Source organism: Oryctolagus cuniculus, chromosome 15 (assembly GCF_964237555.1).
Source record: "Oryctolagus cuniculus chromosome 15, mOryCun1.1, whole genome shotgun sequence".
In the NCBI taxonomy this organism is placed as follows: Eukaryota; Metazoa; Chordata; class Mammalia; order Lagomorpha; family Leporidae; genus Oryctolagus; species Oryctolagus cuniculus.
The window spans coordinates 61,883,024-61,904,965 of record NC_091446.1 but is presented as its reverse complement, the minus strand read 5'-3'; the positions used below and the strand labels follow the sequence as shown (position 1 = coordinate 61,904,965).

At 54.9% G+C, this 21,942-nt stretch overlaps 1 protein-coding gene across 3 annotated transcripts in view; it reads left to right on the top strand.

Moving 5' to 3' along the window:
- LRRC20 (leucine rich repeat containing 20) overlaps nt 1-21,942 on the top strand; it is a 71,485-nt gene that overhangs the window by 32,945 nt on the left and 16,598 nt on the right. For all 3 annotated transcript variants that reach the window (XM_070057788.1, XM_070057789.1, XM_008270009.4), the window contains exons 3-4: nt 1,415-1,564; nt 12,502-12,669. In XM_070057788.1, coding sequence (XP_069913889.1) covers nt 1,415-1,564; nt 12,502-12,669 — 318 coding nt within the window. The remainder of the gene's footprint in view (nt 1-1,414; nt 1,565-12,501; nt 12,670-21,942) is intronic.

Genomic DNA, 21,942 nt, shown 5'->3' with positions numbered 1-21,942 from the left:
TATTTATTTGAAAAGAAGAGTTACAGAGAGGCAGAGGCAAAGGCAGAGAGAGAGAGAGGTTTTCCATCCGCTGGTTCACTCCCCAGATGGTCACAACGGCCAGTGCTGCGCTGATCTGAAGCCAGGAGCCAGGAGCTTCTTCTGGGTCTCCCACGTGGGTGCAGAGGCCCAAGCATTTGGGCCATCTTCCACTGCTTTCCCAGGCCATAGCAGAGAGCTGGATGGGAAGTGGAGTGTCGGTGCCCACATGGGATGCTGCACTGCAGGTGGCGGCTTCACCTGCTATGCCACAGCGCTGACCCCTACAAATCTATTTTTAAAACCATCTGTGACCTTTTCTACTTTTTCTCCATATTGGTCAGATATGCTTTCCATTATGATTTCTCTTTCCGTTACATTTTTATTACTGTTTGGATGAGGATCTGTAGAAAGTGTGCTTTGTCAGTGGCATACAGGAATATTGTTGACTTTGCAGGCTTATGTTGGAGGTCGTTTGGCTGAGTGTGTCTGACGCTGTGAGGGCTGCTGTGGGTCGTTTCGCATGTGTGCTTTCAGCATCTGTGCTTTCTCTTTCATTGCCACGGCTTTGAAGACCACACTCAGGGGATCTTGGGGCTGAAGCCTCTTTGTTCTGCTCCTAGTTTAAAGGGAAAGCCGCTGACACTGCCTCGCGCTTGCTGTGGTGTGTGCCGGGAGACCTGTCTACTGGTGCCGTCCACAGCCACCACAGCAGAAACTAAGCACCCTGCGCCTCGTCATGTGGACGTGGGGCTCTTTCTACACTCCTCAGTTTGCACAGGCCGTGGTGAATAGTGCCAACGCGGACGTGGCTGTGGCTGTGGCTATGGACTGTGGACAGCTGTTTTCATTTCTCTTGGGAGTGTGCCTCAGGGTGGGCGTGTGCCTCAGGGTGGGCGTGCTGGGTGGTGAGGGACAGCGTTTAGGCCTGTGAGGAGTGGCCACCGTGTCTGCAAGTGGCTTTCTGCCGTGTCTGGCACGAGGCTTGCCTTCAGCGTATAGGCCTGGGAAGGTCACACCACCCAGTCGTGTGGATTGCCTGCTTTCAGAGACAGCCGTTGTAGAGCAAGTGCTCTGTGGCCTGTCGCCTCTCTATGTAGTCTGAGGATTTCCAAAGGGGCTGTGGCTTCAGCAGGGCCTCCCCCTCGTGAATGCTGATGGTCCTGGTGCCGGCAGGGTTCCACCCTCTGCACCCTGGCTGGTAGTAACAGAGAGGGTGCTGGAATAAATCCTGAGGTTCAGGTGCAGGGGAACAGCAGGTGTGAGGTATTGCTGATGAGGAAGGTTCCTGAACGAGGGCGGGAGAACAAGGGGGCTGGGGTCCTGGGGGTGCTGGGGTGTGTGGCTGGGTGGCTGTGCCGAGTAACCCTGGTCTCCCTGTGTCCTCGGCCTGCAGACCTGGCGGAGTGCAAGCTGGTCTCCTTCCCCATTGGCATCTACAAGGTCTTGCGGAATGTCTCTGACCAGATCCACCTCATCACGCTGGCTAACAACGAGCTCAAGTCCCTCACCAGCAAGTTCATGACCACGTTCAGTCAGCTCCGAGGTAGGACCCGGTCAGCTCACACCGTGGGGGGCATGGCCACTTCAGGCTCTGACAGTCCTCTGGGAGGGTTGTCGCTGGGGCAGCTGGAAGCAGTAACACATTTCTAGGAGCAGGCTTTCGGAGGCTGGAAATCTGTAGGTCATTTGTGCCTGACCCAGGGCCAAGGTATGGGTCCTGGCGTGATTCTCTGTTCAGAACAGGTGAGTGAAGCTTTTAGGCCCTGAGACCCAGGAGTAGTTATACCTCACTAGCTTTGAACGCATGTGCTTCTCACCCCCTAGTCCATTTCTCCTGTGCTGCTGCCTTCTTAGTACCGCAGTGACATGTGCCACGAATGCTGGCATTTTCTTTCTGGGTCCATGCAGAGCAAGTGGATGGGGGCATGTGGCAGGGAGGAAGCCAGCAGAGAGGCACCATAGAGTCCCTGAAGTGGCTCCTCTGGATGGTCGGGCAGGTGCATTGCAGTGCCCACCCCTCTCTGGACAGCAGCCCCTCCGTCCTTCTTCAGGAGTTCCCTGCTGCTCAGTCACCTGTGGATGGAGTTGCAGCCTGGGTGCTGTGTGTTTGCTGACTGGTGGGCTGGGAGAATTGTGAGGGCACAAGAAGCCTTGGGGAGGCCCTGCCTACCTTCTGGAATTCTCTGTTGGATGTCCAACCCTGTTAGAGTGAGAACTACAGAAAATACTGATGGTACACAAGCCCCTGCAGAAGCCTGTCTCGTGCCGCTGGTTTGGATGTGGACAGGCTTCCCAGGAGGGAGAGGGAAGCCTGAGTGGGCCAGTGTGGTCCAGCGATGGGAAGTAGCTTGTACACCGGCCTGGGGGGCTTCGGGCAGCACCTGGAAAGGCCACTGCCAAGGTGCAAGCAGAAGGCCCAGGAGGAGGGACTGGTCTGTGCTGCTGTTCAAATGGCTCCCACAGAGTTTATGGCATTTGTGCCTGGCAAGCTACAGCATGTGTGCCTGGGTGGGGGCCCTGGGGTGAGACCTGTTCCCTCAGAGGTGCCAGTGGGTGTTTGGGCCGCATCCACCCCTCCCAGCTTCCTTTTCCTGGCACTGCTTCCTTGCACGGGAAGAGAGCTGCTGGCTAGCAGGTCCCTTGAGCCAGTAGCTCTGGTCCCTCCCTGGTTGAAGTTAGAGTCAGCTGAATAGTAATGTCTGGGTGTGCACATGAGCTCATGGCCACTCAGACTTGGGTCATCTTTAAGTGATTCCAGCCCCTTGGTGCCCTTCATCCTCCTTATGGGAGGAAAAGGCAAGGCCTGAGGGAGCCCAGGGTATAAGAGGGATGGGTCTACAGGTGGCTCTGTGAGAGTGGGTCCTATTGTCCAGCTGTGGCTCTTCTTGTCTGCTTGCACCCTCTTCTCCTGCCTCCCCACTTCCTCCCGAGCCACTCAGCTCTTTTTACTGAGTGCGTCCTGGGCCTGCCTGGCCAGAGGTGTGTGAGACCCACCTGTTCAGATCAAAAGGGCTCTCAAAAAGAGGAACACAAAGGCTGGGGCTGGGTGTTTGACCCAGGGCTAAGACATGAGTTTCGGTGCCCACAGCCCACATCCGAGTGCCCGGATTGCATTCTCAGCTCCCGCTCCTGCTCCTGCAGACCCTGGAAGGCACAGATGTTGATTCAGGTGGGCACATTCCTGCTCCCTGGAGACCTGGATTGGGTTCCTGGCTCCTGGCTTCTTCCCCAGCCAGAGGCCATTGCAGGCATTTCCAGAGTGAAGCAGCAGATCGGATCTCTCTCCCACCCCAGTCGCTGTGCTTCTCAAGTTAAATAAATAAATAATAAGCAAGATGACTTCTTCTGAGCTTGTGTATAGCAAGGGCACTAGGCACCATCACTTGTTCTTTAGCTGAGTCTCAGGGCGGGCAGAGGAGTGGGAAAGCTTTGTAGTACAAAAAAGCAAGATTTCAGGTGCTCTCTGATTGGCAGCTGTTGAGAGAGAAGGAAGCTGCAGGCAGATAACTAGGAGCAGGGCATCTGATGGGATTCTTTAGGGGTGCACACTTGACTTTAGCTGGAAATGAGGACAAAAATCAGGGAGGCTCTCAGTTAAACAGCCTGATCCTGGCTGTTTGAAGCCAATTATTATGGAGGTGATTTTTTGGCTTCCTAGCCTGTTGCTAAAGATAGCTGACTTCCTATGCATCTGAGCTGGAGCCAGTCTGACTCTGGCTTCCTGGGCTGGCTATTGTAGACAGTGGTTTGTGTCCAGGCAGGTTGCTGCGGGTTGGGGTTGAGAGTTCCAATTTTCTGTGTGGTCTGGCTATTGCCTGCCCTTGTCTCTCATACCCCTGCCTTTCAGCTCAATTCAAAGGATTCTCACAGGTGCCTACTCTGGCATGACCATGGGGATGACGTGAGAGCCCACGTCCACAGCCACTGGGGCTCAGCTGTCCCTGGCTCCCGGCCCGTTCCTCACATCATCTCATTTCATTCTTGTTGCACCAGTATCACTTGGAGATGATGGGAAAGCTAGGAGCTAGGCATGGTCCTCAGGGAGGCAGGTGGATGAACAGATGGACCTGTTAGAATGTGGGGCCAGCGTCATGGTGTAGCTGGTAAAGCCGATGTCTGCAGTGCCAGCATCCCCTATGGGTGCTGTTTCATGTCTGGCTGCTCCACTTCCGATGCAGCTCCCTGCTAATGGCCTGGGAAAGCAGCAGAAGACAGCCCAAGTACCAACATACCTTTACCCACGTGGGAGAACTGGAGGAAGCTCCTGCCTCCTGGCTTTGGCCTGCCCAGCTCTAGCTGTTGCAACCATTTTGGAAGTGAACCAGAGGATGGAAGATCTCTCTCTCTCTCTCTCTCTCTCTCTTTTTTTTTTTTTTTTTTTTTTTTTTTTGACAGGCAGAGTGGACAGTGAGAGAGAGAGACAGAGAGAAAGGTCTTCCTTTTGCCGTTGGTTCACCCTCCAATGGCCGCCGCGGCTGGTGTGCTGCGGCCGGCGCACCGCGCTGATCCGATGGCAGGAGCCAGGAGCCAGGTGCTTCTCCTGGTCTCCCATGGGGTGCAGGGCCCAAGCACCTGGGCCATCCTCCACTGCACTCCCTGGCCACAGCAGAGGGCTGGCCTGGAAGAGGGGCAACCGGGACAGAATCCGGCGCCCCGACCGGGACTAGAACCCGGTGTGCCGGCGCCGCAAGGCGGAGGATTAGCCTAGTGAGCCGCGGCGCCGGCCAAGATATCTCTCTTTCTCTGTCTCTCCCTCTGTCTCTGTAGCTCTGTCTCTCAAATAAATAAATAAATAAATCTTTTTTTAAAATGTGGAAAATGTATATTATGAAAAAATTATGCATTTCAAAATATTTTTGTACCCAAATAAGCATACCTTTTAATTCTATTTTCTATGAACTTTTTTAAAAAAGATTTATTTATTTATTTGAAGAGTTACACACAGAAGGAAAGGCGGGAGAGAGAGAGAAAGGTCTTCCATCTGCTGGTTCAATCTCCAGTTGGCCGCAACCGCTGGAGCTGTGCGGATCCGAAGGCAGGAGCCAGGAGCTTCTTCCCAGTCTCCCATGGGGTGCAGGGCCCAAGCACTTGGGCCATCCTCCACTGCACTCCCTGGCCACAGCAGAGAGCTGGCCTGGAAGAGGGGCAACCGGGACAGAATCCGGTGCCCTGACCGGGACTAGAACCCGGTGTGCCGGTGCCGCAAGGCGGAGGATTAGCCTAGTGAGCCGCGGCGCTGGCCTGGAACTTTGCTTTCATGTGCCCCGGACCTGGCTAAGAGTTGGCTTTCCCTCTGTCTACACCAAGGAGCAGACCTCATGCCCTCTCCTGGCTGCTCTGATCCCTGCGGGCACGGACGCCCTGTGCAGAGCGGCCGTGGTGCCAAGCGTGGGATTCGTGCCTGCTTGACTTTGCCTGTGGGAGAGCTTTCAGGCAGGACAGTGATTGCTCACGGGCACAGGGTCAGAGCCGGGGGCTGATGGGTCCCAGGTGGGGTGGGTGTTCCTGGAGCTGGCGTATTCTGTGGCAGACTGGCTGCGTAATTGCTTCAGGCCAGCCTCGTCCATCCCCTAATGGAATCAGCAGGCCACCTCTCTGCTGGCGCGAATCTCTGGTCTGGGCGGCAGCCTTGGCAGCCGTCCAAAGAGAAGGCCATTGTGGGAAGTCATCAGAGGAACCAAGGGAAGGGAGAGGTCCATTGAACAGACACCGGAAACCGCAGTTCAGTGAGGGTAACAAATAAGGAAATGCCACGGCTGCAGCCGCTCTCAGGCCAGGACGCCTTGGCAGTGGATGGAATGGAGCCTCGTCCCACAGCCGTGACCATCCTGGGAGCCCCACGGTGCTCAGCTGTGAACCCTGGCAGAAGGGAGTGGAAAGGAACCATTGCAGTCCTACTGTGGAACTCTGGGACTGTGGACCTCAGTCCTCTCTGCCCTAGAGCCTGGGCACAGGGCCTGGAGGCTGGGACCCCTGTGTGAGAAGCAAAGCCGGGCGTAGAGGTAGCTGTTTGGTCGGGGGCTCAGTCAGGTGGCAGGGGCTGTGGCCATAGCCTCATTCTTCCTTGGAAAGGGAGACAACAAGGAAGCCTCCAGTGAATAAAAGTGGTCCCCATCAGCTCTGCTGGTCTTGTTTGCCTTCTCCATTTGAGAAATGAGGGGACATCTACTCCATAGAGATTCCTTGAGCTTGAAGATAAAGCACAGCAGGTCTCCTGGGTAGGCTTTGACCCATAGAAGTTACCTGAGGAATGGGGTTCTGTGTGGTAGTAACACTGTGGAGCTGGGTCGTGGCCATGAGGCCACTCCAGCCAGGAAATCTGACCCTGCACAGGAGTTTCAGAGAGAATGGAATGGGAGCGATGCCTAAGTTTAAGCTTTCATGGTCAGGAAGGCTGAGCCCCAGATGGGAGAAGTGGCTTTGTCTGACCCACCTCCAGGCAGAGACCGGCAAGCCCTGAGCTCAGGTCCCTGCCTGCATCCATGTTTGGGTTGTTAGCTGTGGAAGCAGGTGCTGTGGTCGCTGAAAGTGTGGTCAGTGCCAAGGGGGCATTCGTGGACAGGGAAAGGAGAAGTTGCGCTTCCTGTAGCCTTTGGAGGCAGTGGGCCTGGGCGCACACCCCTCCCCAGCTGCAGCATTTGGCCCAAGGCACCGAGCCTCCTGAGCCCCAGTCCTCGTGCCTGCAGGCTGGGGGTGATGCTAGCGCTTTCCAAGTGGATTCAGTCATGAGAGTTAATACAGACCATGCTGGGACTGCAGATAGCACAGTGCCAGCTCCTAAAAGGTACTTGGTGATAATGTGTATCACTTGTTCAGGGGCGAGGGTGGGGAGAGGGCTGCATGAGGAAGAACCTAGATTGGCCAGAGAAGGCAAGGCCAGATGGGCAGGGCACAAAGCTGCCAGAACTGGACTCCTAAATCAAGCAGACAAGAAAGTATGCGTAGGAGTTGGCATTGTGGTGTGGCAGATAAGCCACTGCCTATGACGCAGACATCCCATATCAGACTATGGTTCAAGTCTCGCTGTTCCACTTCCAATCCAGCACCCCGCTAATGCGCCAGAAGAGTAATGGAAGATGGCCCAAGTGCTTGGACCCCTGCCACCCACGTGAAAGACCCCAGTAGAGTTTCTTGCTCCTGGCTGCAGCCTGGTCCAGCCCTGGCTGTTGTAGCCATTTGGGGAATGAACCAGCTGTTGCAAAATCTCTCTGTCTCACTTTCTCTCTGTCATTCTGACTTTCAAATAAATAAGACATATCTTCTTGAAAAAAATTATGCATACAGGATGCCCAGTTAAATTTGACTTCAGATAAACAGCGAGTTGCATGTGTGTTAGGGACGTATTTCTGTTGAAAGCAGCTCTCTTCTGCCTGGTGCTCCAAACACCTGCCCTCAAACGCCCCCCACCCCGGGGGGGGGGGGGCTTTCTGAAGCAGCAGAGAGTGGGGGTGGGCTTGTGTTCACTTGAGCTGCAAGCAAAGCGTGTTTTGCCCCCTTCTGAGCCCGACGTGGGCAGTTACTGACACTGGTAGCTCAGTACTAACGGCATTACTGGATTCGCCCGGTGCCCTGCGTAATTCGCCGTGTCTGCCCGTCCATCCATCCTTCTGTCCATCTCACATGCTTGGATCGTATTTACTATGAGTTGCACGCATTCACATCCTTCTGCAGGGGTTGATTCATGTGAACCTTGCCACAGCCCTGTAGAGTGCTGCCTTGATCTGACATATGACCAAACTGAGGCCAGATGCCCACGGCACACCCCAGAGAGTGGCAGTTTGAATTTGCACCAGGGCTGTCTGGCTCCAGAGTGCTTGCTCTTCTAGGCCTTGTAGCCCCTCCCTGCAAGCCACGGGGGAGGGTTGGCCCGGGGCTTCCTGCACCCTGTGTGGGGCATCTGTGGACCTTGGTCTAGGGCCTGGACACACTGTAGCCCAGCAGACAAGAGCAGCTAGTGGGAGTGGGAGGAGCGAGGGCCAGGGGGGGCATGCTGCATGCCCCAAACATGGAAATGAAAACAAACCTGGGCTGGCGCCACAGCTCACTGGGCTAATCCTCTGCCTGTGGCGCCAGTACTCCGGGTTCTAGTCCCATTTGGGGTGCCGGTTCTGTCCCGGTTGCTCCTCTTCCAGTCCAGCTCTCTGCTGTGGCTCCGGAACACAGTGGAGGATGGCCCAAGTGCTTGGGCCCTGCACCCGCGTGGGAGACCAGGAAGAAGCACCCAGCTCCTGGCTTCGGATTGGCACATCACGCCAGCCGTAGTGGCCATTTGGGGGGTGAACCAACGTAAGGAAGACCTTTCTCTCTGTCTCTGTCTCTCTCTCACTGTCTAACTCTGCCTGTCAAAAAAGAAAAAAGAAAAAAAGAAAGCAAACCTGGACTGTCAGAGACATCGGCCACCCTTCTGTCTGCAGTGCCAAGTTGCTCTCTGAGAGACTCCATGGTCTGCAGCCCCCTTGCTGGTGCTGGCTGGCTCCCCCTGCTGAGGAGGGGCTGTCCCTCCAATGCTCCATTCCTGCAAACTGGCCTGCGACCCGGAGCCTTCAACCGGTAACAGTGTTCAGCGGGACCTATGGAAATCAGTAAAAATGTTTTTCTTTTTATATAAGTAAAGGATGAGTCCAGTTAAAGAGACACGTGGCAAAGAGGTCCAGCTGAATTGTGAGGGTGATACTCAAATGTTTTCCTTTGTATAATCATTAAATATTTACTTATTTATTAAATATTTATTTATTTGAAAGAGTTACGCAGAGAGAGAAGGAGAGGCAGAGAGAGAGAGAGTCTTCCTTCCGCTGGTTCACTCCCTAGTTGGCTGCAACAGCCAGAACTGTGCCAATTCAAAGCCAGGAGCCAGGAGCTTCTTCTGGGTCTCTCACAAGGGTACAGGGATCCAAAGACTTGGACCATCTTCCACTGCTTTCCCAGGCCAAAGCAGAGAGCTGGATCGGAAGTGGAGCAGCTGGGACTTGAACCGGTGTCCATATGCGATGCTGGCACTGTAGGTGGTGGCTTTACCTGGTATGCCACAGTGCCAGCCCCAAATATTTATTAATTTTTAAAAAATTATTTATTATTTCAAAGGCAAAGGGAGAGAGAGAGAGAGACAGACCACTGGTTAACTCCCCAAATGCCCATGACATCCAGGGCTGGGCAAGGCCAGGAAGCCAGGAAGTCCATCTGCATCTCCCAAGTGGGAGGTAGGGGCCCAAGTACTCAAACCATCATTTGTTGCCTCCCGGGGTGCATATTAGCAAGAAGCTAGATCAGAAGTGCAGGAGTTGGGACTTGAACCCCGGCACTCTGATGTGGGGTGTAAGCCTCCCAAGCTGTAGCTTAACCTCCCTGTGCCAACTGCCTGCTCTCCATCAGGTGTGTATTGAGTGCTCGCTTTGTACCTGGCAGGATACAAACAAGACTGTGTCAGGCACTAGCAGATTCTTTGAAATGCCACAGGGCAGGGCACAGAAACCAAAAGGAAGGGAGCTTGTTTCAGAGCGTATGACTTAGAGAAAATATTTTTTTTTTAATTTGAAAGAGAAACAGAGACAGAACTCCAATCTGTAGGTTCACTCTGCAGATGCCTGCAGCAGCCAGGACTGGGCCGAGCTGAAGCTGGGAGCCAGGAGCTCAGTCCGGGTCTCCCACATGGGCAGCAGGGACCCAAGCACTTGAGCCATCACCTGCTGCCTCTCAGGGTGCGCATTAGCAGGAAGCAGGAATGGACAGTGGAACTGGACTCAAACTCAGGCACTAAGGTGTGGAATATGGCATCCCAAGCAGAGATCCAACTGCTGTGCCAAATGCTTGCCCCAATAGTGTGACATTTGGTCAGGGGTGCAAATGAAGAGGGTCAAAGATGAGCCAGATGCAGGTCCACCTGCTCAGGGCCCCCCATGTGCTGGAGGAGAGAACCATACTGTGGCTGGTACTTGTGTGTGTGTTCAAAGGCCCTGGCGAAGGGGACAGCACAGGAACCCTGGGAGGGGCTGTGGACATCAGGGTGGCTCATCTTCCTCACCCTGGGCTGCCTGTGGATCTGGGGCCCAAGGGAGGTGCAGGGCCGGTGCCTGATACTCAGGCCTCAGTGGGAAGACAGGGAAGTGCCCTAAGGTTCTGGAGAGCTTTTCCACGCTTCTGGTTTTTTTTTTTTTTTTTTTTTTTTTACTTATTTGACAGGCAGAGTTAGACAGTGAGAGAGAGACAGAGAGAAAGGTCTTCCTTCCACTGGTTCACCCCACCACCCCCACCCCCAAATGGCTGCCACAGCCGGCGCTGCGCCAATCCGAAGCCAGAGGCCAGGTGCTTCCTCCTGGTCTCCCATGTGGGTGCAGGGCCCAAGCACTTGGGCCATCCTGCACTGCCTTTCCGGGCCACAGCAGAGAGCTGGCCTGGAAGAGGAGGAGCCGGGACTAGAACCCAGTGAACATATGGGATGCCGGTGCCGCAGGGCGGAGGATTAGCAAGTGAGCCACGGCTCCGGCCCCGACGCTTCCGTTCTTTCCCACAATAGTTGTCAGTGCTTTTCCGTTGCCACTTAAGGTCATTCTAAGAGGGCAAATTGAAACGATGTGCTTTTTCCATTCATCTCTGTGTGCTACAATGCCCGTTTCAAATGCAGTTATCAGACGTTTAACTCCTAAGTGGTGTCCTGAAATTGCACCATTTGAGTTTCCTGGGTCATTTCCCCCAGGTGTTGTGAATGAGCCACAAGGACCAACCAGAACAAGCCTCAGGGAGAGGTTGGGGCAGGGGCGGGGTGTGTGTGTGTGTGTGTGTGTGTGCAGATTCAGGTTCACCCCTCCTCCCCCTGCTTCACAGCCTGGCCGCTGCTGTTACCTGATGCTGGACTGCTGTGTTTTGCTGTGGACACTGGTGATCTGGGGAAGTTGAGGCAGGTGCCTCCCTTCCCAAGAGCCCAGGTCCCTAACCCACAGCTGGATTGCAACTCCTCCAAGAAGCTTCAGACCTGGGATCAGGACGTGCTCAGTAGCTGGATTTTGGTGATTGACTCTCCCAACAAGACTCTGCCTCCAGCAGCCACCCCCAGATGCACCACAGTGCTGCCCACCAGGGGCCCTGAGAGAGAGGCAAGGGGAGAGCTGCCACCGTGCCCCACCGAGAGAAGGGGGCACAGGTGCCTGATTCCAACCTTCCTTCACAGAGCAGGGACGGGGAGGAGAGGCCCCACAGGTCCTCTGCAGGGAGCTGGTGGGGAGGCTGGGAGATGGTGGGGGTCAGGACAGCTGCTGCCTACATGGGTGCCCTAGGCTGTGCTTATGAAACACAGATCTGAAGATAAAATCAGGCCAGCGCTGTGGCTCACTTGGTTAATTCTCCGCCTGCGGTGCTGGTATCCCATATGGGCGCTGGGTTCTAGTCCCAGCTGCTCCTCTTCCAGTCCAGCTCTCTGCTGTGGCCCGGGAAGGCAGTAGAGGATGGCCCAAGTGCTTGGGTGCCTGCACCCGCATGGGAGACCAGGAGGAAGCACCTGGCTCCTGGCTTCAGATCAGCATAGCTCCGGCTGTAGCGGCCATTTGGGGGGTGAACCAATGGAAGGAAGACCTTTCTCTCTCTCTCTCTGCCTAGCTCTGTCAAAAAAAAAAAAAAAAAAAAAAAAAAAGATAACATCATTAGCAACTTTCAAGATGGCCACGTGAACATTCCATTGTAAGGGTGGGCACCCTCTGAGACAGAACCACTGGTCATCTGTCTCCAAGGCCAGTCCTTGGGGTGGAGAGCTGGGGGACATTCTTTAGGCCACTTGGCATCTGTGGGCCTCCATGCCCTTTGGGCCAGAGTGGGCAGGTTCCCATAACAGAGAAGGGCTGCCCATAAAGGGTTGGGGGTGAGGACAGGGGCTGCTCCCCGGGCCCAGCCTCTCCCTCTCTCATGGCCTCAGTGTGTGGGTGGCCCCACTGGGGTTTGCACCAGGCAGTGGGGACTCCAGGTCCCCCTCTTATAGCCCCTACATCACCCTTCTCGGCTTTGTCTCATCCCTTTGTCTTGCCCATGGGCCCTGGGGACCCCCTGGTTTCCCTCCACACCAAGTGGCCCCTTGGCTTTGCTCCCACTGCCCCAGCCTTCTGTCCAGTTCCTGACAGGGAGACCCCCTGGGTCAGCCCTTCCCATGCAGGTCCCCGCCTAGGTCACTGGTCAGCTTTTGGAGCAGCTGGTCCAGGCCAGCCGTAGAGGGGGCAGGGAGCAGGGACGTGTGACACAGAAAGAAGTTGGCAGCCAGGGTGGTGTCCCCTGGAGTACTGCAGGGCCTTGTCCGAGGGAGTGGCCATGATGTTCTGCCCCTTTGTGGAGGCCCAGGCCTCTGTGGGGAGAACCTTCCAGTCCAAAGCCAAACATGGATGATCTCTGCTGATGGCAGATGGCAGGCCCTGGGCCAGGGTGAGAGCCTTGCTGCCAGCAGTCCTGGTGGTCTCAGGGAAGCCTCTCCTCACTGCCCTCTCTCCTCTTCCCCTCACGCGGCAGAGCTCCACCTGGAAGGAAACTTCCTGCATCGCCTCCCCAACGAGGTCAGCACTCTGCAGCACCTCAAGGCCATCGACTTGTCTCGCAACAAGTTCCGGGACTTCCCCGAGCAGCTCACCACCCTGCCGGTGCTGGAGACCATCAGCCTGGAGGAGAACGAGATCGTGGGTGAGTGGCCCTCCCAGCCAGTCCCAGAGCTGCTGGGTGCGTGGGAGTGTGACTTGCACTGGGGGAGGGCCCAGGGCCCAGGAAGGTGGCCTGCTGTGTGTGGGGTGGGCCACCGGCTTCTGCTGGCAGGTAGACAACCTTGGTAACGCAGCCCTGGATAAGACCCTGTCTGCGTCTCCAGCTGCTGGCCCAGGCTGGCTCTGAGCCTTGACACATTCCCTGGGTCCTGCCTTCCCAGGGAGCGCTTCACCTCTGGGAATCGGGGAGCACTGGGCAGGTAGCTTCAGAATGGCCTTTCTCTGCCTGCACTGCAAGTGTTCCCCCTCTTGTTAGTCGAAGCCCCACCTCCAGGGAACCCGGGCTGTGCTGTGTGCCTTCCACAAGGCTGGGGTTTGCTGAGGCCAGGGAGCATCCTCCTCTCGCAACCATTATCTTCTTCCCATCTCATCAGGAGCTCGGAGAGCTGAGTGTGCCCTCTAGCCTGGGGCCTCCTCACCCAGCGAGTGCCCTCGCTCTCTGCTTCACCCGCCTTCTCTCCCTTTGCCTCTACCTTCGGTGCTGTCCTGATGACAGTGGTGACAATGACGCGCTCCAGTGATGTTTTCATTGTGGTCATTTCCTTGATGGTCGTTATGCCATCTGGCCAAATGTGAGAACTTTCTGGTGGTCTGGGCCTGTGTGATGGGGAGCAGCAGTGCTGGCTGAGTGCCTGTCTGTCAGAGCCAGGGGACCCTGGCTCAGGTGGGGGTGGGGACAGCTGACCTTCGAGGTTCGGCAGATGAGTAAACTGAGGCTCAGAGACATTGTGCAGGGGCATCAGGTTGTACGGCGGGACTGCAGAAGTGCCAGGAAGAGGACGCAGGGTTTCAGAAGTCAGCCCTGTGTGTGGCCCTGGGCTCCTGTGCTTTCCTCCGATTCCATCGTATGCTCCCGAGACCAGGGTCCCTGGCCGCTCGTGCCGCTCCAGCTCGCTGGTCCTTTGTCCTCTGTGCAGTCTACGCAGGAGCGAGCCCGGAAGGGCCTTCTGCTGGTGATACCTCGCAGGCCCAGAGTGCTGAGGCCGTCGTTTCTTGCATTCCTGGCCAGGCCCTTCTTGCCTGGGCCCATCCTGCCCTGCTGTTGCTTTGGAGGGGCCCTTCCCAACACAGCGATATTGAACAGGGTCTGTCACAGCCAAAGCTGAGACCAGGGCTGGGCGTGTGGCCAGCAGTCAGGTGAGGAGGTCAGGGCCAGCGCTCGACACTGGCTTCTCCACTTCCTAACTGCAGCCTTAGGAGACTCACGGCAGCTCCCTGAGGCTTGGCCTCTTCTCATCTGCTCAAGGGAAGGTTATTCCCCACCTTGCACATCCCCAGAAGGCAGCACAGGGGGTCCAGACCCCTCAGTGCTTCCCCTCCCACAGGCCGTCAACATCTGTCAGCAATGGCCCCCGGCACTGGAGCGGCGTGGACTCCCTCTCCATGTGCCCGTCTCTGCCATCCTCCAGAGTGACAGTGATAGCGTTTTCCCTGTGGGAGCACCCTACAGCTGGCCGAGGATGCCTATATGTTGCTGCACGTCTGCAGGGCCATCATCCCCATTCGACAGATACAGACACTGAGGCTCTATGAGATTTGCCGGTGCCCGTCACATACCTGGCCAGGGAGGAGCCATCAGCTGTGAGGCTGAGTTTCCTGGTCAGTTCAGCCTGTGACAGAGCCCCAGCTGCCCTGTCCCAGCCTGGGGGATGCAGAGATGCTGGGGCAGGGAAGTTGCCCCTATCAGGGGAGTCTTCTGGTTTTCCCCCAAGTAGCAGCTACTCCCCAGAGGCCCCCACTGACCTCAGGGTCTTAATAGTCCCTGGGGTCACCCCCACCACAGAGGGTCTTAATAGTCCTTCCCCTCCACCCAGCTGGGGAGATGAGGTGACCAGAGGCAGCTCTTGCTCCTTGCAGGGGTCTCCCCACTCCTATTTTCCACCTGGCCCCCATCCAGTGGGAGGGCTGCAGCCCTACAGGAGGGTGGGGGCTGTGATCATGGTGCGGAGCGAGGCTGCAGCCTTTCATTACAGAAATCACTCTACGTCCTTCATCTCCTGTGGGATCTCTCCGGGATAATTGCAGTGGGAACGTTGGGGCCTTTAGAACGGCTTATCTTTCCCCTTCAGAGCCCACAAAGGTGCTGGAAAAATGAGACCAAATTGTCATGAGAAATGAATTGGACAGACATGAGTTGCTTAACGCATTCATTCAGTCCCTAGAGAACAGGCTGCTCCAAAACAAGCCCCTGTAAGCACTGCAGAGACCCCCGCCCCAGAGAGCCCTCACCACATGGAACTCTGCGCCTGGGAGCTGCCAGCTCCAACCCAGCATTCTGCCTGCTTCTTTCATGCTACCGCCCTTTGCTCCCCACCCTCTGGGCCATTCTGGGGAGAAGGGGGAAAAAGAGCTCTGTGCCATGGGGAGAGGGGGGCTGGGAAGGACAGGGGTGCTGATCTGCTTCCTAGGGCACCCACTGGGGGGTGCCTAGTTGAGGTGCTCCCCAGTGGCTAAACGCCCTCAAACCTCTGATCTGTGCAGCATGCGGCCGCCCCTGCTGCCGTCACCTCCTGCAGACAGCCCTGTGGTCTCTGTATGTGACTTTCTCTGACCTCACGGGGAGTTACCTCCTCCCCTCACTTCTCTGAAGCTACCTGCTCCCACCCTGCCAGCTTCTAACACTGAATCTGGCAGTCAGCAGGCGCTCCGTTGGTTGGGAGCATTTTGTAGAGCGAGTATTTCAAAGCCTCAAAGCTCCTTTGAAATAACAGAGACACCATGGAATAGATTGTTGAGAGCTGCAGGTTATGACTCACTAGTGAATTGTGCTGTCAGATTAGTGTGTTGAGACCAGCAATTTTTAAATGGATAGAATAGAATAGGAAATGTCAGAGCACATCACACGTAGCATGTTAATTACTGTTTTGTGTCTTTTAATTTCAATTTCACTATGTGTGTGCACAGGTGTACCCATGGGGTCATGATGAAAACAGATGGCAAGCCCCACCCATGAAGAGGTTCAGGGGTCTGTCCCAGCCAGCGTGGCCACCTGTCCTCTGCAGCTCAGGCCCCGGCCACCCTGTAGCCTTCCCTGCTGTCAGCCCTACTCCACTCCACTCCTCCTGGCCTGCGTGGCCTGTGCTCTCTGTCTGCGAGTCTTTCCTTGTGTTTTATTTTCTGCCTGTGGCCAAATACCCTGAGTCGGAAGGTCTGAGCCCGGTTCGGATGAATGAGAAACGGAGCAAGTCAAACGGTGTCTTCTGTGCCTGTGGCAGACACAGAGAGCATAGATGCCCCACCGACGGCAGGCTTCCTGGGTCCTTGGGGACACTGCTGCCTGCTCTGGTCACATTTGGAGCTTAGAGGATTTGTTCAGACAGTAGCCATTTACAGCTTTCCAGCATACAGGGTGATGCCCTTATTTTCCACACCGGGAAATGGTACAAGCCATCCTTGCTCTCCATGGGGGATTGTTCCCAGGATCCCACTCCCAAAATACCAAACTGCTCAAGGCTGCAGTCCTGTGCAGAACGGCTTCATGTTTGCTTATGATCCACACACCTCACCTCTTAGTTTCAAGCCAGCTCTGGATTGCTTACAGTAACTACTACAAGGTAAAGTTGTGCGAACAGTTGTTACACCGTACTGTTTAGGGACTAAGGGTCAGAGAATGAAGTCTGTGTAGTTACTTAAAAAAAATTTTTTTTAAAGATTATTTATTTGAAAGACAGAGGCAGAGAGAGAGAGGGAGGTTTTCTATCCACTGGTTCACTCTCCAGATGACCTCAATGGCCGGAGCTGCGCCAATCTGAAGCCAGGAGCCAGGAGCTTCTTCCGGGTCTCCCATGTGGGTGCAGGGACCCACGGACTTGGGCCATCCTCTACTGCATTCCCAGGCCATAGCAGAGAGCTGTATTGGAAGCATAGCAGCCGGACTCTAACCAGTGCCCATATGGGATGCCGGTGCTTCAGGCCAAGGCATTAACCCACTACATCACACTATTGGCCCCCAGATACTTTTTTAAAGAGTATTTTTAAAAAAGAGTTATTTATTTAAAGGTAGAGTGGCAGATAGAAAGAGAGAGAGATGAGAGAGGGAGAAGCTGGGGTCGGGGGGAGAAATATCTTCCATCCACTGGTTTACTTCCTAAATGCCCGAAACAGCCAGGGCTGGGCCAGCCAGAAACTTCATCCAGGTTTCCTAGTAGGTAGCAGGGCCTCAAGTGCTTGGGCCGTCTTCTGCAGCTTTCCCAGGCATGTTTGCAGAGTCGGATCACAAGTGGAACAGCTGGGACTTAAACAGGCATTCATATGGGATGCTGGCTGGAAGGCAAGACACTGTGGCAAAAAAATGACTTAAATGAAAGATCTCTGTGAGATCCCAGCGGAAAGAAGGGGCCATCAAAGAAGGAGGTACCTTTCTCTGCAGGGAGGAGAGAACTTCCACTTTGATTATGACTTTGGCTAAATAAGGTCGGAGTTTGTGGACTCAAGAGGCTTCCAAAGCCTTGGCAGCTCATGACAAGAACCTCGGGCGATCACTGACATCATAAATAAGAGTGTCAATTGTTAAATCAAGAACAGGAGTCACTGTGCACTTACTCCCCAAGTAAGATCTCTGTCCTTAATGTGTTGTACTATGAGAATTAACGGTAAAACTAGTCTTCAAACAATACTTTATACTTTGTGTCTGTGTGGATGCAAACTTTTGAAATCTTTACTTAGTATAGAGTTGATCTTCTGTATACAAAGATAATTAAAAATGAATCTTAATGAAGAATGGGATGGGGGAGGGAGTAGGAGGTGGGACGGTTTACAGGTAGGAGGGTGGTTATGGGGGAAAGAACCGCTATAATCCAAAAGTTGTACTTTTGAAATTTATTTTTATTAAATAAAAGTTTTCTAAAAAAAAAAAAAAAATGGGATGCTGTCGTCACAGGCAGTGGCTTAACCTGCTGCACCACGGTGCTGACTTGGACCATCTTCTGCTGCCTTGCCAGGCACAGACATTGGATTGGAAGCGAAGCAGCACTACACAGAGTGCTGACATCACAAGCAGCAGCTTAACCTGCTGCTGTGCCGCAGTGCCACAAAGCCGGCTCCTTTTAAAGTGTTTTTGATTTGTGGTTGATTGAATTGAAGCTGTGAAACCTGGGGAGAGCTGACTGTACATGAAAGCTTTTAAAAGAACATACAGACATGGGCCAGTGCTGTGGTGTAGTGGGTAAAACTGCCGCCTGCATCCCATCTGGGCACTGGTTTGAGAGCTGACTGCTCTACTTCTGGTCCAGCTCCCTGCTAATGCTCCTGGGAAAGCAGAGGAATGCGGCCCCCAAGTGCTTGGGACCCTGCACCCACGTGGGAGACTAAGATGAAGCCTCTGGCTCCTGACTTCTGCCTGGCCAAGCCCTGGCTGTTTCAGCCATTTGGGGAGTGAACCAGCGAATGGAAGACTTCTCTGTCTCTCCCTTTCTCTCTCTCTTTCTTTGTAACTCTGCCTTTCAAATAAATCTTTTTTTAAAAAAAGAATGTATAGACAAACTGCTAGGGGAAATACAGTGCCTGAAGAAGCAGGGGCCACGAGGTGCATGAGCTGCAGATCCTCACCCCAGTGTGAGCAAATGCTGCACTGCGAGACCGGGCATGGTCAGAGCTGAGGGCCAGGCAGAGGGTCCATTCACGAGTCCCCGTGGGATGGGGCTCCCAGGAGGACCCACGGGAGGTTTTGGAGGACCTGGAGGCGTTTAGTTGGCCAGCCATGGCACAGGGATGTGGTGGGTTGCAATGATACTCCAGGGGGGAATGTGGCCACAGGAGCAACATTCAGGCCTCCCTGCTTGTTCCGAGTGCTAACTGCCATAATAGTTTTGTCCTGGAACACATGGGGGTGAAGAGAAAACCATGTGTTGTGGAGATTTCATTTTGGTGGCAGGAGAGTGAGCATTTCTGCTATGCTACAATGAAACTCCATAACCCTCAATTCTCTAGTTTTTCCCCTGATAATACCCACACTGTTCCAGAGAGGGCCAGCGAGCTTAGGAAAACAAGTCCGTATTAAGAATTTAATAGAGTACACAGCACTTTTGAAAAAAAAAAAACACATCTGTGTTGCTCTGGGATGCTTTGGGTTGCATTTACTTAATTCTGCCTTGTACCATCTCCCTTTTCTCTGCCCAGGCCGGTATTTCTCAGAAGTGTGCTCCCAGGACCAGCAGCAGCTGCTGAGAACTGGTCGACAAGGGCCACTCTCACATGGGGTGATTGTCAGAAAAAAAAAAAAACAAAAAAAAACACACACACTTCTTCCTGCCACTCAAGGCTGCCAGCTCTTAGGGCAGGTCAGAGAAGCTGGACTCCTGTCCTCCTTCCCCTCCCTCCACCAGGCTGCCTAGCCCCTAGGGATTCCCAAATGGTTCTCCTTGTCTCCTCCTGTGCCGACAGTTGCTGGCAGCCCCCGGGAGGCACTGTGACATCTGACTGGCTGTGTCTCTGCAGCCGCGCCGTTTTCCACTTTGTGCTGCTCGAGGCTTTGCCAAGACTCTGTCCCAGTCAAGATGCCAGGCCTTGCAGGAGAGACCCCTCCTCCGGAGATCTCACACCACGGGGAGGCTGGGGAAGGCCACAGGGCGCTGAGAGGTCTGGCCTGCTGCCCACCTTGCAGACCCACAGCCCTCAGCAGGAAGCAGGGGAGCTTGGCCAAAACTGATGGTTCTTTGCCCAGAGCTTTGCCTCTGCCAGGCAGACATGGGGTAACAGGAGGCTTTAGACGATGGCCCAGGGTAGGTGCTTTTGATCTGTCAGCACCAGCTGCCCTCAGAACTTTCCCGGGGTGCCAGGCAGCTCGAGTCACAGGCTGAAAGGGCATCCTGCTGTGCCCCTGGCCGCCTGCCTTCTTCTCCCTGGATGGCACAGGGGGAGAGGCCCGTGGTGACAACAAAAGTGGAAATCAGGGCACTCTCCCGCCTCCTTTGCTGATGGCTGTGGTCACCTGCTGGGTAAGGAGCCTCTGAATTGGTCTCCACTCAACCCTGACAACTTTCCACACTGGACTCCTGCCCCTCCTCCTTGCCTGACCTTGGCTTCTCAGGGTTTTGTAGCAGAAAAGACCCGGGTCTGAAGCCCCGCACATGTCATTAGCAGGAGCCGCCGCTGCTTCCCTGCCAGGCTCCGTGTCCTCATCTGCAGATGGGGAGAATGGACCCTGCTCACCAGATGGGGGCTGGAGCCAGCTCCCGGTGAGCAGCTGCTCCCTCCCTCCTCGCCCTCCAGCCTGCTGGGCCACGTCCACCTTCTCTCAGGGGCCAGGCCTCAGGAGGCAGAGGATGCTGCTGCCAGAGGCGGGGACTGAGTCTCACTGGTGGGCCAGGGAAGGTTTGCCACACTTGTCCTTGCAGAGGGCAGCAGAGGTCTCTGCGTAGGACCGTGGCTGTCGGAGCTCCCTCCCTGCCCCCTTCCTTGTGTGCACACGCGAAGCTTGCTGCTTGCCCAGCACAGGTCCCTCTCCGGTCCCATTAGGCGCACAGACAGGGGCCAGGTGATTTCCGCTGAGCTTGATTGCAGTCGGGGCTGCTGCTGGAGTCTGAGGTCTGTCTTTGAGTCCCAGTGGGGACTTGGTATCTTCATCTGAAAAATGGGAAGAGTGGCCCTTTAAAAAAAAAATTCATTTTTCATTTATTTGAAAAGCAGAATTACAGAGAAAGGGAGAAACAGGGAAAAATAGAGATCTTCCGTCCGCTGGTTTACTCCCCAAATGGCTGCAACGGCCAGGACTTGGCTAGGCTGAAGCCAAAAGCCTAGAACTCCATCCAGGTCTCCAACATGGGTGGCAAGGGCCCAAGATTTTTGGGCCATCTTCCGCTGCTGTTCCAGGTGCATTAGCAGTGAATTGGATCAGAAATGGAGCAACCGGGACTCAAACTGACATTTGAGTGGGATGTCGGTGTTGCAGGCCAGCCCTGAAGAATGGTGATGATCTGATCTGTGTCCTCCGGCCTTCTTCCCAGGGTCAGAGGACACTACTGCACACCCAGTGTTCGATAACTTTGGAGCCTTGTCACCCTCCCCCCACAGAGTGCTCCTTTACAGGGGCCCTCTGAAGTCTAAGCTGGGTAGAGGACTGTGGCTGACTCCTCTTTTTTTTTTTTTTTTTTTTAAAGATTTATTTATTTATTTGAAAGGCAATGTTACACACAGAGATAAGGAGAGGCAGAGAGAGAGAAGTCTTCCATCTGCTGGTTCACTCCCCAATTTGGCCAGAGCTGCACTGGTCCAAAGCCAGGAACCAGGAGCCTCTTCTGAGTCTCCAATGCGGGTACAGGGGCCGAAGGACTTGGGCCATCCTCCACTGCTTTCCCAGGCCATAGCAGAGAGCTGGATCGGAAGCAGAGCAGCTGGGACTCGAACCGGCGCCCATATGGGATGCTGGCATTGCAGGCGGTGGCTTTACCAACTATGCCACAGTGCTGGCCCCAGCTGACCCCTCTTGCCTGGCACCTCCTGGTTACAACACACCTTCCCCCACCATGGTGCAGCACCAGATCCCTCAGGCCACCTGCTCAGGAAGTACGGAAATAGAATCCACCCTGGGCATCTTAAGCGAAGGGGGCTAAAACCCGAGCCGCCAGCAGTCACTCCCAGAACACCCTGATGGAACTGCCCAGCCCACTCACCTCCTCCCATTGTCAGGGAGGTGGAGACCAGGAGGCTACAGTGCAGCTGTTGAGCTCAGGGTGTTCTGCAGGGCTGTTGGGTGGGCACCGGGAGGCTGCTGTAGCTGGGCCTGGACCCTGGGGTGCTGAAGCAAAGACCCCTGCCTTGCCACCCCTGCAGCACTGGCTGACCTGGACCATGAGGTCGAGTCATTCCGGGTCCCAGTGTCTCCGTTTCCTTCTGTGGCAGGTGGGGAGAATGGATGAAGTAAGGCTGTGTATGCAGCACACTTAGGAGGGAGCTGTGTGGTGGTGGTGGCTGCCCTCTAAGAAGATCACAAGGGCCTGTGGCACACAGTCATGATGTGTTAGCAGTGAACTTGACCTCTGTGAGTTGTCCAAGGTCACACAGCAACCTTGATGCAGCATGAAAAGATGGGCAGTATCGAGCGGTAAGGTGGCTGCAGGGGTCGGACTGTGCTGGGGGCAGCTGCAGGGTGCTGGGGGGCTGGCCTTGACCTCTCTTCTTCCTCATATCTGCACGAGGGATTTGATGTGACCACTCAGTATCTGAGGAAAGGGAGCCATGGCAATGCTGACAAGGAGTT